Source organism: Hemitrygon akajei, chromosome 3, assembly GCF_048418815.1.
Source record: "Hemitrygon akajei chromosome 3, sHemAka1.3, whole genome shotgun sequence".
Classification (NCBI taxonomy): Eukaryota; Metazoa; Chordata; class Chondrichthyes; order Myliobatiformes; family Dasyatidae; genus Hemitrygon; species Hemitrygon akajei.
In genome coordinates, this window is record NC_133126.1 from 88,176,097 (window position 1) to 88,192,983 (window position 16,887).

The 16,887-nt window shown below is 40.0% G+C and overlaps 2 protein-coding genes across 12 annotated transcripts in view; both read right to left on the bottom strand.

Annotated features, from left to right (window-relative positions):
* The window catches only part of exd2 (exonuclease 3'-5' domain containing 2), a 423,296-nt gene that overhangs the window by 102,414 nt on the left and 303,995 nt on the right, over nucleotides 1-16,887 (bottom strand). The gene's annotated exons all lie outside the window — the stretch shown is intronic.
* Nucleotides 1-16,887, bottom strand: part of pacs2 (phosphofurin acidic cluster sorting protein 2) — a 288,404-nt gene that overhangs the window by 17,351 nt on the left and 254,166 nt on the right. For 8 of the 11 annotated variants that reach the window (XM_073040292.1, XM_073040290.1, XM_073040293.1 and 5 more), the window contains 5 exons: nucleotides 16,196-16,304; nucleotides 8,949-8,981; nucleotides 4,950-4,992; nucleotides 966-1,008; nucleotides 643-775 (listed from right to left, as the gene is read on the bottom strand). In XM_073040292.1, the coding sequence (XP_072896393.1) occupies nucleotides 643-775; nucleotides 966-1,008; nucleotides 4,950-4,992; nucleotides 8,949-8,981; nucleotides 16,196-16,304 (361 nt within the window). The remainder of the gene's footprint in view (nucleotides 1-642; nucleotides 776-965; nucleotides 1,009-4,949; nucleotides 4,993-8,948; nucleotides 8,982-16,195; nucleotides 16,305-16,887) is intronic. The other 3 variants (XM_073040291.1, XM_073040288.1, XM_073040284.1) reach the window with 1 other exon arrangement.

The window sequence follows — 16,887 nt, forward strand, 5'->3', positions numbered from 1 at the left end:
TCTCTTCAAAATTGCTGCCTAACCTGTCAAATACTGCCAAATTTCTGCTGGTTTCAAAAACCTTGAAATTATTTTGATAAAAAGTCAGTACATCCTTCCCAGTGATCTGATCAATAGTCATCCCTCATCTCTTAGCAGGACCACCTGAGTATTATAACATTGCCACTCAGGAAACTCGGCTGTGTATAAATTGCCAGCTGTCTTTTCTATGCAAAAGGGAAGTTTACGAATGGAAATTTAAAAGTAGGACTTCAAAGGAGGTCACCTCTAGATTTCTGCCTGTGCCACATACCAGTGAGGGTCAGAGTAGGATGATATGGTGATGACAAATTTGTGCAGGGGGCAGGGTTCAAGATTTGTGGATCATTGGGAACTCTTTTGTGGAAGGTACTGAAGGGATGGGTGACACCTGACTTTTAGAGAACCAATATCCTTGTAGAGCTGTTGTGGGGGGGGGGGGGGGTTTAAAATATGTTGGCAGGGGAATGGGAACTTGACTGATAGGTCAGATGAATGAGCAGTTGGCTGAAATGTACATGCAAAGGTAGAGAGAATGCCAACTATGATCATTTCGTACTGAGTGAGTGAACAGCACATTTAGTAGTGCAAACACCTGCCTGCCTACATACTTATAATACTTACCTTGAATACTGTCCACTTCCCACAGAGGGTGAGGAGGGTGGAGTAGGGGAAGCTTCCTTCATTGCTGGAGATAGCGTCGGAGGTGTGGAAGACAAGATACTGGAACCAGAAGTGGCAGCATCATCGGAATCACCTGCAAATAGTGTCAATTATTTTGCGTGACCATACAACAGCTTAACACTGCTTTAAAGGGTTGTTGCAAGTTGATATTCTACTTCACAATCAAATAATATGTTATTCATATATGTAATTGGGCCAAAGTACCCATAAACATTTCCTTTGATTGATCAGAACTCAGAAGGTCATAAGGAGAAATTACAAACCTGATGTTGCTGAAGACTGTTCCACAATCCCAACTTTTACAACCTGCAATCATAAATAATATGGATTCAGTTCAGTGTATTTAAAACACACAAAACAGCCAGTATCAAGAGCACCACATATGGGTTACTAAATTTAACTTTCCAGGGAAGTTAATTAAAGCACTATCTTGGGTGTGATACAAGGGAAAAGATCATTAAGAGAATTACATATGAAGGCTCCGTGTCTTGCAATGGAGAGAATTGCTGCTTTGTTCCAAGATTTTATAAAATTAATCATTTAAAATTCTACCTGATTGCTCAAAAGATACAAACTTTCTTTTTGAAAGAAACTACAGGAAGTCACAAAAATGAATTGCTCAAATACTCCATCTTTTCCCAACCAATCATCACATTTTGAGACAAAGAGACTGAAATGCTAGAATCTGGAGCAAAAAAACAATCTGCAAGGGGAACTCAATGGATCAGATAGTATCTGTGGAGAGGGAGAAGTAATTGTCAACATTGTTTGATTAGACTACTGTATGTAATTCTTTGATTACTCTGTTTAGTTGTTATTTTCTTTGCAGTTTAACAATTAACAGTTAACTTTCTGCTTTTGCTCATTCAGTTAATGCAGGGATTTGATCTTTAGACTTTTTACTGTCTACTATGTCACAGCTTGCTCCAATTAAGACCAGGGAGTGAAGACACACAGGACTGAAGATGAAACCATTGCTAATCAATGTACTGACAAGCTAATGGCAGATCCATCAACTAATGCCTACCATTCAAAAATCTGCTGAAGGGCAGATGACCTTGTGACTCTAAATGAAAAACAACTGGAAGTGTTTCAAACTTTAAAGAGACATTGTGTACTGCAGTTACATTAAGATTGGGTGGCAGAGTAGAAATCCACCTCTACCAAAGGGGGTACAAGGTTCTCCTTCCCTCCACTAGCCTGCAGGTCACCCTTAGGCAAAGTGAGGCACCTGCTTAGCAGGCCCCCCCCCCCCCCACCGAAGACATGAGAGCTGGATGGTTGTACGAGCAGCTGCTGCATATCGCAAGTCCTGGCTATATGGCCACTGACACCTGGCAGACAATCTCTGAAGAGTATTGATAATGACTGGGGTCACCTATCTTGTAAGGACACTACCCAGAAGGTGATGGCAAACCACTTCTGTAGAAAAATTTACCAAGAACAATCATGGTCATGGAGACCATAATCGCCCATGTCATATGACACAGCACGTAATGATGATACAGGTAAACTATTTGCTTTGTACATTAACGAGAAACATATGATGGTAATCTTAACTGAAGAACATGGAGATTGGCAGCATCCTGTTGATTATTACTCTGCCAAAGGGCAGTACACTGATGGCTCCTCAACGATTGAGAGAGGAATTCGAATGGCTGGATGGGCCATTGCTTCTGGAACTGAACTGCTACTATCAGGAACCATGGCTCCTGGCACCTCTGCGTAACAGGCAGAACTAAACACTTTAATTGAAGCCTACAAGTTGGCAGAAGGAAGATCAGCTAATATCTGTACTGATTCTAGACATGCTTTCGGAGTTGTTCATGATTTTGGAAACTTTTGGAGGGAAAGAGGATCTCTTAAGGCTCTAGGAATCCCAATCAAGAACGGCCAACCAGTAAAAGAACTTATGGATATTATTCAAATATCTTCAAAAGTTGCTGATTAAAATGCAAAAACCACTCCAAAATGACTTCAGTGGAAAGCTATGGAAGTGCATTTATGGATGGAATTGTAAAAGTGCAGCACAGGAAGGAGTAAAAGAAGTACCAAGAACATAGACAGTGAACCCAACAACTGAAATTATGGAAACCAAGTCAAACTCTGTATAATAGACAAATATAAAGGATTATCTGGCACAGCAAATACACTCTCTTGGACACACTGGAGTAAGAATGGTGATGGACAGATTCTTCCAGTGGTGGTGGAGTCCAAAGTTCAGGGCACAAGCTTGAAAAAAGATACATGACATGTTAGAAAATGAATCTTGGACCAGTGGAAAGCCACCACGAGTAGGTGCAGCTGCACCAGCTGCTTCCGTTTTACACTTACAAGTGGACTACACTTCTTTATCAAAGTCAGAAGGATACTAAGACATACTGGTAATAGTGGAACTTCCAACAATGAAGACTACAGCCGCTCACACAGCAAAAACTCTGATCAAGGACTACAGTATATTCCTATATGGGCATTCCATGTCACATCGACTTTGACCAAGGAATACATTTCATTGGGAGAATTCATCAGGAATTATGCTAATTGATGAACATTGTATGGTCTTTTCATTGTCCACATCACTCAGAGTCATCAGGACAAGTTGAAAGAATGAATGGAATTATTAAACAACGATTGAATAGGTATCATGAGGATTGTGTACCATAGACTACAGCAGTCTTATGAGGCATCAGAGCAATACCAAACAAGAAAACTACACTGAGTCCATTCAAGGTGGTAACAGGGTGTCTCATGTCATGGCTGGGAGCCCTCAATCTCAGAGAGGCTGATATACACATTATGGCAGACAGTTTAGTTAACATTTGTGTGAAATTAACCTAAGCTGTCCAGTCTGCTTCTCAACAGATTTCTACTGCTTGGAGTGATCCAACAGGAGGAGAACACACCTATTCCTGGTGAGTGGGTACTGATTAAGAAACCACATAAGGAACTTGATGGGATGTCCCTAGAAAGTACGTAGAAGGTAAAAGTAAATGAATACAAGCCAGTCACTGCAAGCGAGCTAAAATGGTACCCAACGAGGACAACAAGCACCGTGGTTAGTGTGCTAGTAACCTCTTGACCCAGTGCCTACACTGCGCTGAGCAAATCACTAACTAGCCAGAAGACTTCAAAAGAGAGTTGACAACTACTGGACATTATGAAGTTTATTCTGATATTAGTTGTTGTCATATTTTTCCTAATTTTCTCTACAAGAAGTTATATTATTAGTACTAATATGCCTTAGCATGGTTTACATTTTTTTACTTGCATAAGGGTCATTGATAGAATAATTCAGTTGCATAAATGAATCTAATCTGCTTAACCATGACATGATCCTATGAATACTTTGAAGAATATATAATCTTTGATATTTCATAAGTTAAGTAATTTTTGATTATTTTGTACTTAATGTAGGTACCACAATTTTTTCTTCCTCTGAATTTTCAGATGCAATGATTCTAAATGTGTAATTTAGAATCAAAGGACAGATTTGATTTGTTCTTTGATTTGATCCAACTGTTTAATTGTCATTTTCCTTGCAGATTAACAATTAATTATCTGCTTGTATTTAAAGTAGTACTTAAAAGCATGTCATTTTAGTATGCCTCCCAGTGACCACAATATGTGTATGCAGTTGTTCAGTGTATTCTCCTAGTGATTACACTGGTATGATTCTGGAAACTTCTTTTAGTGCTGTGTTATTTGAATAAAAGCTTTCTCATTGGTTGACTCTTATCTACAGATTAAAAAAGAATTCTCCTTATCTATGGGTATAAGGTACAAAAATAGCTGACCACAAAGCTGTTTTTGTTTTAAACCTTCTGGCTACCTTCTGCTCCTGTAATTGTTGTTTCAATTTTTCCTTTGTTCTATTAATAAAACGATCATGAAGCAACAAGTTTTGTGCCTCTTTCCTGACTTCTGAAAGAACCTTGGATTAAAACATCAAAATCCAACACTAAAAACCTGCAAAAGGATTGATATCCCAAATATCAAAATTTTCCCACCAAGGTACTCACACAAGTTCATTAGGCCTACTTCCAAACAGCAACTTCCATGCATTGGTGCTCCAGCACATCATCCTGTTACCCCATCCACAACATTGAAAGCAATGTGGGTAGCAAATACAAAATAGAGGGATTGGAATGCACCAACTGGTGACGCCCAACAAAGGACAGCCAATGGGAATAGGACATCTTTCAGTGAAAACTACAAAGACAAATATGAATCAAAATGAAATTACTTACTCCAATAAAGGGAATAAACTTTTGGCACGAGTCTTCATCGGGGCTAAGAGAAAAAGAAGTTGATTAAATCTCATCCAAAAAGTTATTTCTCAAGTATAGGAGGGAAATAATGCAAATCTTCACATGCAGTAACAAGTCAGCTTCATCAAATGTTCTCAAGTGGGTTTGCATGAATATGCAGTAACATCATTCTTTGAATCAGCTGTAAAGTTTATGTAGAGCATATTGTATTACTAGGAGAGACGTATACAGGTGTGTGGTATCAGGCACATAGTACTCCAGGTAACATTACATCCTCATCAATTGTAATGACTTCAGAAAATTATGTTAACAACAATGACATTAGGGAAGAACTATGGTAAAAGCTGAGAAGCTGTTATTTTTTTTTTCTTTTGATAGAAGTGCTAAAAATCAAGACTGGTTTTGATGTGCTATATATTGGAAAAAATACTTTCAGAGGCAGAAGGGTCAGTAACTAAGAGTCAATAGACAAAAGGCGATACAAGGGTGGTTCTTCATTTGTAGTGAGTTAGTCTGTTCTGAAAAGCATTGCCACAATGAGTGAAGGGAGCCAATTAAATGGCAACATTCAAAAGGAAATTGATTATTACTTTAAGGAAAAATCTATAGAGTTATGAGGAAAGTGCAGGGGAGCATGCAAGATGGGACAGCTCGATCAAATTAGCAGAGGGAATATTGTAGAAATAATGTACTTCAGTGATGTCTTTAATTTTATGAAGTTAATTTGTTTTATAATCAGCTACTTGCATTCAAAGACATTTCAAATCCAAGTCAATATTATTAAAAACATGAAATTCATGAAAACCTTTCGGACTTACTGAAGCAATCTGATAGGACCTATGTGCTTGTCCATAATAATGGATTTTGCAAATCTCTATATATCAAAAACATACCAACTATAGAAGGGAGCCAGGGATTAAAGGGAGTGTGTTTACCAGCTGAGTTGGTAATTACAGAAATCACTTTTGTTAAAAGCAATGTTGCAGATTACAAACTTTGTCATGGACTCTGAGATAAATATAGGAAGCATCATGAAACCTAAAACCTGGGACATACGCTTGGACAAATATTGGGAATGTTATAAGACTCAAGAACTCTTGTCAGAGTACAGAGACATTGTACCTGTAGGTTATAGAAAATTGAGTCAATATTACTGTAGTTGTGACAGGACAGAGGATTTCCTTGAGTGCTGTGATCGCTCTAACAGAAGCAGCCTTTGGGCAATTTCTAGGTGTACCTGGCAGATCATTACTGGCGGGGTGTACACCCCTCAATAAGGGAATGTAAATATGGAATAACAGAGAGCCCCGTGGGTGACGAAAAGTGTGAAAATGTAAAGACTGTATTGGAAACAGTTGTAAAGGATTGAAAGTCATTGAATGGTTTATTGTATATAATTTTATTTTTGAATAAAGTATATTTTGTTTAATTAAAAAAATTACTGACATTCCAGTGGCAAAGCAATTGAGACCCCCTCTTGATAATGGCCTCTAGATGGCTAAGAACTACTAATGATCTAGTCAATACAAGTCAGCATACTGATCTGAAATTCTCATTCGGGTGCGAGTTTCTCATGTTTGATGTGATTCTAAATTAACTGCCAGATAACTTAATATTTAAAGCTCATCAGGAAAATATTTAAAATATTAAACATCTTGTTGACAAGTATAAAGGGGAAATGACATATTTCGGTAGGAACTACCTACTCTTTTGGATTTAGTGTAGTATATTATACAAAATCACTTTAAAGAAAACTGCGAACTAGCGAGCTGTTGGCTTCCCTCTCACTGTGGTAGGAGCGATACCACTCCTCATTAGGGGGAGGGGGAGGGGGGAGAAGGATGAAGAGGGAGGAGGAGAAAGGGGGAGAAGGAGGGAGTGGAGAAGGAGGGAGGGGGAGGAGGGAGAGAGAGGGACAGAGGGAGAGAGGGGCAGTAGGAGAGAGGGAGAGAGAGTGGGGGAGAAGGCAAGGGGAGAGGGGAAGATGGTGTGGGTGGGAGAGGGAGAGAGGTAGTGTGGAGGTGGGCGAGAGGGGGGAGAAGGAGGGAGGGGGAGAGAGGGACAGAGGGAGAGAGGAGCAGAGAGGAGAGGGAGAGGGAGGAGAGGGAATGGGGGAACGAGAGGGGAGATGGACAAGAGAGAGGGAGGGAGAAGGAGAGAGTGGGGGGAAGGGATATGGGGAGAGAGGGGGAGATGGGGAGAGGTGGAGAGAGGGAGAGGGGAAGATGGAGAGAGAAGGGGACAGGGGAGGGGGAGATGGGGTTAATGTGAAGGGGAGATGGGGCAAGGAGGGAGATAGAGGAGATGGGAGAGTGGGGCAAGGGGGGAGAAGGGAGGGTGGGGAGGGGTGAGTGAGAGGGACAGAGAGAGACAGAGTGAGAGAGAGAGACATTGTGGCATGTCAAACTTGTCAAACTTGGGGTGAACATTGGTTTTTTTGATGGACTGTAGATTATGGTCTCCTTAGTGGCTTTACTATTCCTTGCATGATGGCTGGTGGGGGCTTATGCATTTTGCTGAGGCAGGAGGATGGAAGCGAAGGGGGAGGGTTGATGCTTTTTGTTGCTGCTGCTGGTGTATGAGAGGGGCAAGGGGGGGCTTTGGGCTTCTAATGTTTTCCAGTCATTCATTCTTTGGGGTTTTTCTTCCGTTCCATGAACATCTGCAGAGAGTAAGGATTTGTTGTATACTGTATACATTCTCTGATATTAAATGGAACAATTGAACCATTGAAATGTGTAGGAGGAACAAGTATAGCAATCACCTGCATTATTTGACATAGTGTGGGACACACCAACATAGTTACAGCAGCTCCTGCTACAGGCTTTTCACGAGAGGTCTCTCACGCAGTTTCATGCCTCTATGCTGCAGTTACCAGGAGGGATGTCAACACACTCCAAAAGCTTGATTAACACACTCAAATCACAAGCATCTCATTTGATTCAAAAGGCAGGCCAAGAGGCTATTAACTTGATCGCGAATAATCAAGGGTAAGAGAAGCAGCAGGAAATAAAAGGTAAACATTCCTACTTAAGCCAGTCTTTTTATTTCACTTGATTAACGAATTGAGGAAATTAATTGAGAAAAGCAGAGAGCCAGGCACAAGTACAATTTTATCATGCTTAAGTTGCAAGAAGTGGCCTGTACTTATGACTATTCTGAAGTGTATTAAGGACGTTCAGATTGTGGTTAGATCATGAGTGAATGGCAAAGTAAAAGTCTGATCCGGTGTCAGACTCACAGCTACACCATCAGTGCAAAACTCATTGGGGAATGCACTGACAAGATAAATACAGTACTCACTGGAGAGGGCCCACAGAAATTCACTTCAAGCATTTTTAAAAATAAGATGGATGTAATAATTTCAAGAGATAAAATAAACCCTCATGCTGAGGAAGAATAGAGAGCAAGTTCAGTATTACTTCAGCAGCAGATTCGAGCACAGGGATCATTACCATCAACGACAGCAGCATAGATTGTAATAGTTCCTTCACTGCAACATCTATAGCTCAAGGGCAACCAAGAATGGACAATAAGTGTTGCCTTGTTAGCTTTATCTATATACTGAACAGGTAGGGCACACTGTTAACTCTCTATTCAGCAACATTTAGTTGCAATGTCACAGAAGCATTGTGACATGAACCAGATGTGAAATTCATCCAAGTATTCAGTTTAATTGCCTACACGGAAGTGGGGAAACTAGATGCAGTTCAATTAGGGAAGCCCAGATAAAGAAAGAATTTTGACAGCAGTGTGATTTTGCACCAACTCAGCATGGTCTTTCTCTCTCTCTCCCTCTCTCTGCATTATTTTTTTTAACCTGAAGTACAACATGCCCCAGTAAATGGAACAAATTTTCATCTTTATGTATTTATCCAATTGTAACACATCTTGGTTAACCCAAGAAGAAATAAAAAGAATGGCATTAGAATTAAAGAAGCATATTAAAAAAAGGAAAACCCAAGCAGACTCTGGTACCTTATGTTAAAATCAAAATGAAAGCTCTTTTTCCTTTATTGAAAGCAACCACAAGAAAACAAAAATCACATGTTATTACGTGGAACAAGCTGCACTGGAGGGTTGTGTCAATATAAGAACTTATCCTTTCCTTGCTGGCTGTTCACATTCAAGTCCATTTCACAAATATCCCAACATTTTATTAAGTTCATACACACATTTAGAGAGTTAGGCAAGATCCAATCATAACAGGATAAAATACAAAAAGAATGTTTCAAAATTACATTCAGAATATTTACATTTTCAAATGCCCCCTCCAACTCTTTCTTTTGAATCCATTGCTCTGACTATTAGAAGCAGTGGTTTGGCACAACACAGATCAATGACTGTGTACTGATCTGCTGAAACTAGGAGGCTGGAGATCTATAACCATGGACACTGTTGAAATTTTAAACAGGCACATGCCTTACTGATGGGGGATCGGTGGGGGGTCTGCTTTGTCTGAAGTATACAGCTGGTGGCTATCAATCTGGATCTAATTCTGTCAGGCTACTGGTGGAAAATGTGGATTAAAGTATCACAGTGATATATAAATGGCTAGAGGCAAACAAGCTAAGGGAAACTGCCTGAATCTGAACAAGATGATTTCAACCTTAACTTGTTTAACAAAGCTGATATTTTTGACCATCTAAAATTTCCCATCATCCTTTTTCACCCTACCCTCCTCCCCAACTCCATTTAAAGAAGCTCCTCTTTCCTGAAGCCTTTGGTTAGAAACCTTGATTCTGTTTTTCTCTGGGCAGCATGTTAATGAATCTTGATTGATAATATTCCTGTAAAATATCTTAAGAACATTTCAATATAGTGGGTTGCAGTTCAAAGCAGATTGAAAGAACACTGGGAGCCGCCGTTGTGTGATTCAGCCAGGATGAGAGTGGGGAGCTGGAGGGCAAGGTAAGCCTCTGATATGTTTCTTTCTTTCTTATTGCACAGTTAGAGTGTGGGAAATGCTACTCAGGACAGTAGAATGCTCCTCTTGTGGGATGCTACAACAGGGTCAACTCCTGTCTTCTGAGGAAGTGCATCCAGCTAGAACTCCTTACAGACATTAGGGATTTGTTACTGGTTGAACTTTGGATCATTCAGGAGACTGAGGGGTTGATAAATAGGAGATACAGGGAGGCAGTTATACCTAAGTTGCAAGGCACAAGCAGCTGATGACCGTCAGGACTGGGCAGGGAATAGACAGCCAATCAACGCACCCCCCTGTGACCGTTCCCCTCAATAATAAGTATATTATTTTGGATACTATTGGGAGGTGAGGAATGACCTAGCAGGGGAAAGCCACATCAGTCAGGTCTCTGACACTGAGGCTGGCTCTGTGACTCAGAAAGGAAGAGTTGTAGTGATAACGGATTCATTGAGTAGATGATCAGACAGGAGGTTCTGTGGATGAGAATGAGATTGCCAGAATGGAATGTTGCCTTGCTGGTGCCAGAGTCTGGGACATCTCAGATCGAGTCCATTGCATTCTTAAGGGAGAGGAGGAGGAGACTAGTGAGGCTAGGAATAGGAAGATCATACAGTCCAACATACAGCTAAGGAGAAGGGGCAGGAGGGAGGACTTCAGATTTTTGGATCATTGGGTTCTCTTCCAGCAAAGATGTGACCTATACAAACAGAACAGTTTGTACTTGAACTGGAGGGGGAGCTAAAATTCTCACCAGAAGGCTAACACTGCTCCAGGGTATTTAAATTAGAGATGCAGTGGGATGGGAACCAGAGTGCCAGGGTACCTAGTGGAGTGATTACAGGGAAAATAGATAATAAGCCTACATACAAAGAAAATAACCGAAAGGCTGAGCATGGTGGCATTAATGTTCTGAGTTGTATCTATTTCAATACAAGGGGTATTGTAAGTAAGATGGATGAGCTTAGAAAATGGAAAACGGGTGAGACTTGGTAGCAGGAAGAGCGGGACTGGAAGCTCAACGTTCCAGGATTCTGTTGCTTAAGAAGAAAGGAGGCACAGGTATCTCAGGTCCTACACCACCAGGTTCAAAAGCATTTACTACCCCTCAAAGATCAGGCTCTTGAACCAGCCCAATACTGAGCTGATTCCACAACCTATCTACTCACTTTTAAGGACTCTACAACTCACAATCTCAATACTTATTGCTTATTTATTCATTCTTTTTTTTTTCTTTTTGTATTTGCGCAGTTTTGTTATCTTTTGCACATTGGATGTTTGTCTGTCTCTGTCATGTGTGATTCTTCATTGATTCTATAATTTCTGATTAGAGATAATCAACTTGGGTTTGTGCATGATAGGTCATGTCTAACCAATCTTATAAAGTTTTTTGAGGAAGTTACCAGGAAAGGCGATGAAGGGAAGGCCGTGGATGTTGTCTTGGTAAAGTCCATGTAGGCCTAGGATAAAGTCCTGCATAGGAGGCTGGTGCAGAAGGTTTAGTTGCTTGGCTTCAGGATGAAGTAGGAAACTGGATTCAAGATTGGCTCAGAGGGAGAAGCCAGAGAGTGGTATTAGGTGCTTGACTGGAGGCATGCAACTTGCACTGTGTGGCAGGGATCGGTGCAGAATCTGCTGTTGTTTGTCATCTATGTGGTAAACTGGATCAACACATTTGTGGATGACCTCAACACTGAGAGCATAGTGGAGAGTGAGGAAAGTTATCAAAGCTTGCAGTGAGATCTGTACCAGATGGAATTTAATGCAGATAAGTGCAAGTTGTTCCACTTTGGGAGTAATGGTAGGGAATTGAGGAGTGTGGAAGAACAAAGGGATCTGGGAAGATAGATCCTTAATTTCTTGAAAATGGTGTCAAAAGTAGGTAGGGTCCTAAAGAGAGCTATTGGCATACTGATGTTCATAAATCAGAACAATGCACACAAAATGCTGGAGGAACTTAGCAGGCCAGACAGCACCTATGGAAAAGAGCAAACAGTCGACATTTTAGGAAGTTATTTAAATTTGTAAATCAGAGTACAGGAGTTGGGATGTTACACTGAATTTGGTTAAGATGTTGGTGAAGCCGAATTTAAAGTATTGTGTGTAGTTCTGGTCACCTAAATACAGGAAAAAATATCAATAAAATTGAAAGACTACATAGAAAATTTACAAGGATGTTGCCTGATTTATAGGGAAAGGCTGAATAGGTTATGACTTTATTTCTTAAAGCACAGGAGAATGAGGGGGAATTTGATAGTATACAAAATTATGAGATACAGTTAGGTTAAATGCAAGCAAGCTTTTTCCACTGAGGTTGGGTGAAATTTGAACTAGAGGTCATAGGTTAAGTGTGAAAAGTGAAATATTTAAAGGGAACCTGAGGGGGAACACCTTCACTCAAAGGATGATGGAAGTTTGGAACGAGCTGCCAGTTGACTTATGGATGAGGGTTTGATTTATGAGAAGTTTGGTTAAGTACGTACATGGATGGGAGCGATGTGGAGGGCTATAGTCCAAGTGTGGGTTGATAGGACTTGGCAGAATAAGTTTGACATAGTCTAGATGGGCTGAAGAGCTTGCTTCTATGCTGCAGTGTTCTATGACTCTAGTATTTACTAATAATAATGTGGGAGTCATTAGCACAGGCAAGCTCTTTGGCATTTTGAAGCAGCTTCAATTTTAAGTTTAATTTTTTTAAGCCTAAGCATGATCTTGTTGATGTCCTTCAGATTGATTGTAAATATATGGTTTAGCAGCCAGGATTCCTCGTCAAACCAATAAACGCAGTGAACAAAACTGGCTGATTGCAGAGCCAGCAAAATAATGGGTAGAAAATCCATTTAAGCCTCAAGCATCTGTTACTTTTTCCGGCTGTTTTGACACATTATGCTTCAGTGGCACTTAGTTGACAAAAAGTTGCAGAGAACTTGTGTAATATTGAATAATATCTGCCAAATGGAAGGGGCATTTGAGTCTTAAAATATCACACACAAAAGGTTGGTAAAGCTTAAGTGCCATAATCCTCGCCATGTGTAACGTGACTTGGACATGAGCATGAGGCAGGAAGCATTATATACTTCCCTGAAAAGGGCCTATTCTTAAAGATTTGACATCAGAATGAGGAACAGACTTTTCAGAGATAAGTAATTTACCAGGCAATTATTAAAATTTTGGAGTTTCACCACTGGCACTTTGCTTATCAAAACCATATTTAAAAATATGATTATCTGTGCAATTTGGAACCGAACATAGATAACTACAAGGAAAGATCTGGGGTTCTCTGCTCCTTTTTCTTCACCACACATACAGCAATCAAAGAATTTGTTAACTCAAGAATCAATAATCTCTCCAATTGAATGATGTCAATCCAAGTATTGACAAGGGTCAATTGTAGAAGTTGGAAGTCAAAATTAAATACAAAATATTGTTGGAAATATTTAGCAGATCAGGCAGCAGCTGTGGAAATAGAAACCAAATTAATTCTTCAGATCCAAGACCCCTTTGTATTCCAGAACTGGGAAAGAGAGAAACACATTAGTTTTAAATTGCAGAGGCCTGGGAGGGTTATATAGGAGAAAGGAATTATCTCTGCTGGGGTCAGGTAAACTATTAAAGTAACTTGATTGATGGTTTAATGAGAGCAGTTGCAACGGAGAAACAAAACATAGCCTGGCTGACACGGGATTCTCACTGTCTGTCACTTTTTTCCATCCCACTCTGACCAATCTGCTTCTTGTCTCCAGTAATGGTCCAACATTCTGTCTATGCTTGAGGAGATGCATGTCACCTTCCATCTGGACACACTGTAGCCTTTGGAACTAATTTGAATATTCCAGCTTCAGGTAACTCACTTTCTCAGTATCAGAACAGATTAATTCTGCCAGCTGTTATGTACCTGTAACAATCAGGTTTTTCTTCTCTCCATTAGCATGGTCTGACCTGTTTAACAGTTGCAACAGCTTTTACATTCCTTTGTTTCTATTTTCCCTAACTGTTCACACCACTCAGATTTCAAGATTTTTGTTCACGTTTTCTCTAACTGCCCTCAATAATCCAGCAAGCTGATTATTTCATCAGCATCCTAATGCAGCAGTAACCATGAGCTCATAACCATGACCTCACCCTATCAGAGATTCACTTCATCCTTTTTATCCATCTCTAACCTTTCTGCAGGTAAAGACACATAGCTTTCTTTCACCAAAGCTCCGACAAAGGATCATAGGGCTGAAACGTCAAACCTCTTTCTCTTCCATAGCTGCTGCCCTACCTGTTGAGTATTTCCAACATCTTTTTCATTTACTTATCCATCTATTTATCTATCTATTTCTTTATTTATTTATGAGGTGCTGTGTGGAATAGGCCCTTCCATATAGCCATATAACAATTACAGCACGGAAACAGGCCATCTTGGCCCTTCTAGTCCGTGCCGACACTTACTCTCACCTTGTCCCACTGGCCCGCACTCAGCCCATAACCCTCCATTCCTTTCCTGTCCATATACCTATCCAATTTTACTTTAAATGACAATACCGAACCTGCCTCCACCACTTTTACTGGAAGCTCGTTCCACACAGCTACCACTCTCTGAGTAAAGAAATTGCCCCTCGTGTTACCCTTAAACTTTTGTCCCCTAAATCTCAAATCATGTCCTCCTGTTTGAATCTCCTCTACTCTCAATAGAAAAAGCCTATCCACATCAACTCATAGAAACATAGAAAATAGGTGCAGAAGTAGGGAGAACGTACAAACTCCTTAAAGGCAGTGGCAGGAATTGAACCCAGGTCACCTGTACTGTAAAGCCTTGTGCTAACCATTATGCTATTGTCCCGCATTTTATTAAACATCCCATGCAATATCATTCAACAAACCCATATATAACCATATAACAATTACAGCATGGAAACAGGCCATCTTGGCCCTTCTAGTCCATGCCAAACGCTTACTCTCACCTAGTCTCACCAACCTGCACTCAGCCCATAACCCTCCATTCCTTTTCTGTCCATATACCTATCCAATTTTACCTTAAATGACAATATCGAACCTGCCTCTGCCACTTCTACTGGAAACTCGTTCCACACAGCTACCACTCTCTGAGTAAAGAAGTTCCCCCTCATGTTACCCCTAAACTTCTGCCCCCAACTTTCAACTCATGTCCTCTTGTTTGAATCTCCCCTACTCTCAATGGAAAAAGCGTATCCACATCAACTCTATCTATCCCCCCATAATTTTAAATACCTCTATCAAGTCCCCCCTCAACCTTCTACGCTCCAAAGAATAAAGACCTAACTTGTTCAACCTTTCTCTGTAACTTAGGTGCTGAAACCCAAGTAACATTCTAGTAAATCTCCTCTATACTCTCTCTATTTTGTTGACATCTTTCCTATGATTCGGTGACCAGAACTGTACACAATACTCCAAATTCGGCCTTACCAATGCCTTGTACAATTTTAACATTACATCCTAACTCCTATACTCAAAGCTCTGATTTATAAAGGCTAGCATACCAAAAGCTTTCTTCACCACCCTATCCACATGAGATTCCACCTTCAGGGAACTATGCACCATTATTCCTAGATCACTCTGTTCTATTGCATTCTTCAATGCCCTACCATTTACCATGTAAATTCCCATTCCCATTATTCCTTTACTAACTGCAATACTATTGTCACTATTCTAGCTCCTTTATACATTGGGCCTTGACAACAATTTCTATTGACAACTTTGGTTAAGGATTGCAATCCAACAACATAAGAGAAAGTAACTCTCCCAACTTGCATCTGTACAAAACTACTGCAGCAAAAAAAAAACTATAACTCTTTCCTTTTTTAATAGTTTAATTTCAGCAAGGCCTACTCAGTGCTGAGATATTTCTATTGTTAACTATTATTGGCATGTTAGTTTACACTCACAAGTACATTCAAGCCAAAGGGATGCAGATTAATGGCTGCCAAGAACTCCATGCTGTAGTGAGATGCATGCCATGATAAAATGCTCCACAACATGAGATGCATGTAAAACAGCAATCACAGACCTGCACTATTACGTTAATATTTCACCAAAGAACAGAAATGTAAACAGTTCAGTCGGTAGAACATTTATGATACAATGTAGAAGTTATATAAAGTTAGCATACACTGACATGGCTACCATCACCTGATTTTGATGAAAGCCAAGGAAACTGTTGCTGTCAGAGCTGTATGCTAAAGTTCCTCCATGTTTCCCATTCAAAGACTGTGCAACGTCTATAGAAACTTTCACAAAGAAATCCAACCACATGGTATGAAAGTAACAACTGTACCTTTTCTGCTTGTATGTTAACATTGCTTCCGCTATAGGTAACTGGTGAGCAATGTTTGCATTGGAGATGTACTGGGTAACTCTAGAGACAACATCCGGTATTTCCTGCACTGCAATTAGACACAATTAACAGGTTATACAATGTTATTAACAGTCTGCCTTTCTCACCAACGCACAGATGTATTCAGAAAACGAACAAATGGGCAAAAACAAAATGCTTTGAAATGAACTTTGATCAGAGATTCTTTGTTCGAACTTTTAAGGACACTATACAGAGCAATGCAATATGAAAGAAAATGTGAACTCGCATTTGAAAGAAATAGTTTTTATTACAACTAGGTATCAGTCAGTGAATGGTAGGAATGTAGGAAACATGGCACTCAATTTGACTAAAGTGTTATCTTACAACCAGTGATGAAAGGATGACCAGTTAATCTACTACGGGCCTGTTTGTTGAGGGGCATATATTAGATTGTGAACTGGAGAGAATATCCCTGGTCTTCTACACATGGTACTGCTCAATTTTCAAGTTCAAGTTTAATCATCATTCAACCATATACGACATATCAAATGAAACAGTGTTCCTCTGGGTCCAAGATGCAAAACACATTGCCAATAGCACACACTATACTGCACATAGCACAAAGCCCAACAAGCACATACAGCTACAATTTCAGAGAAAACATATTGTCA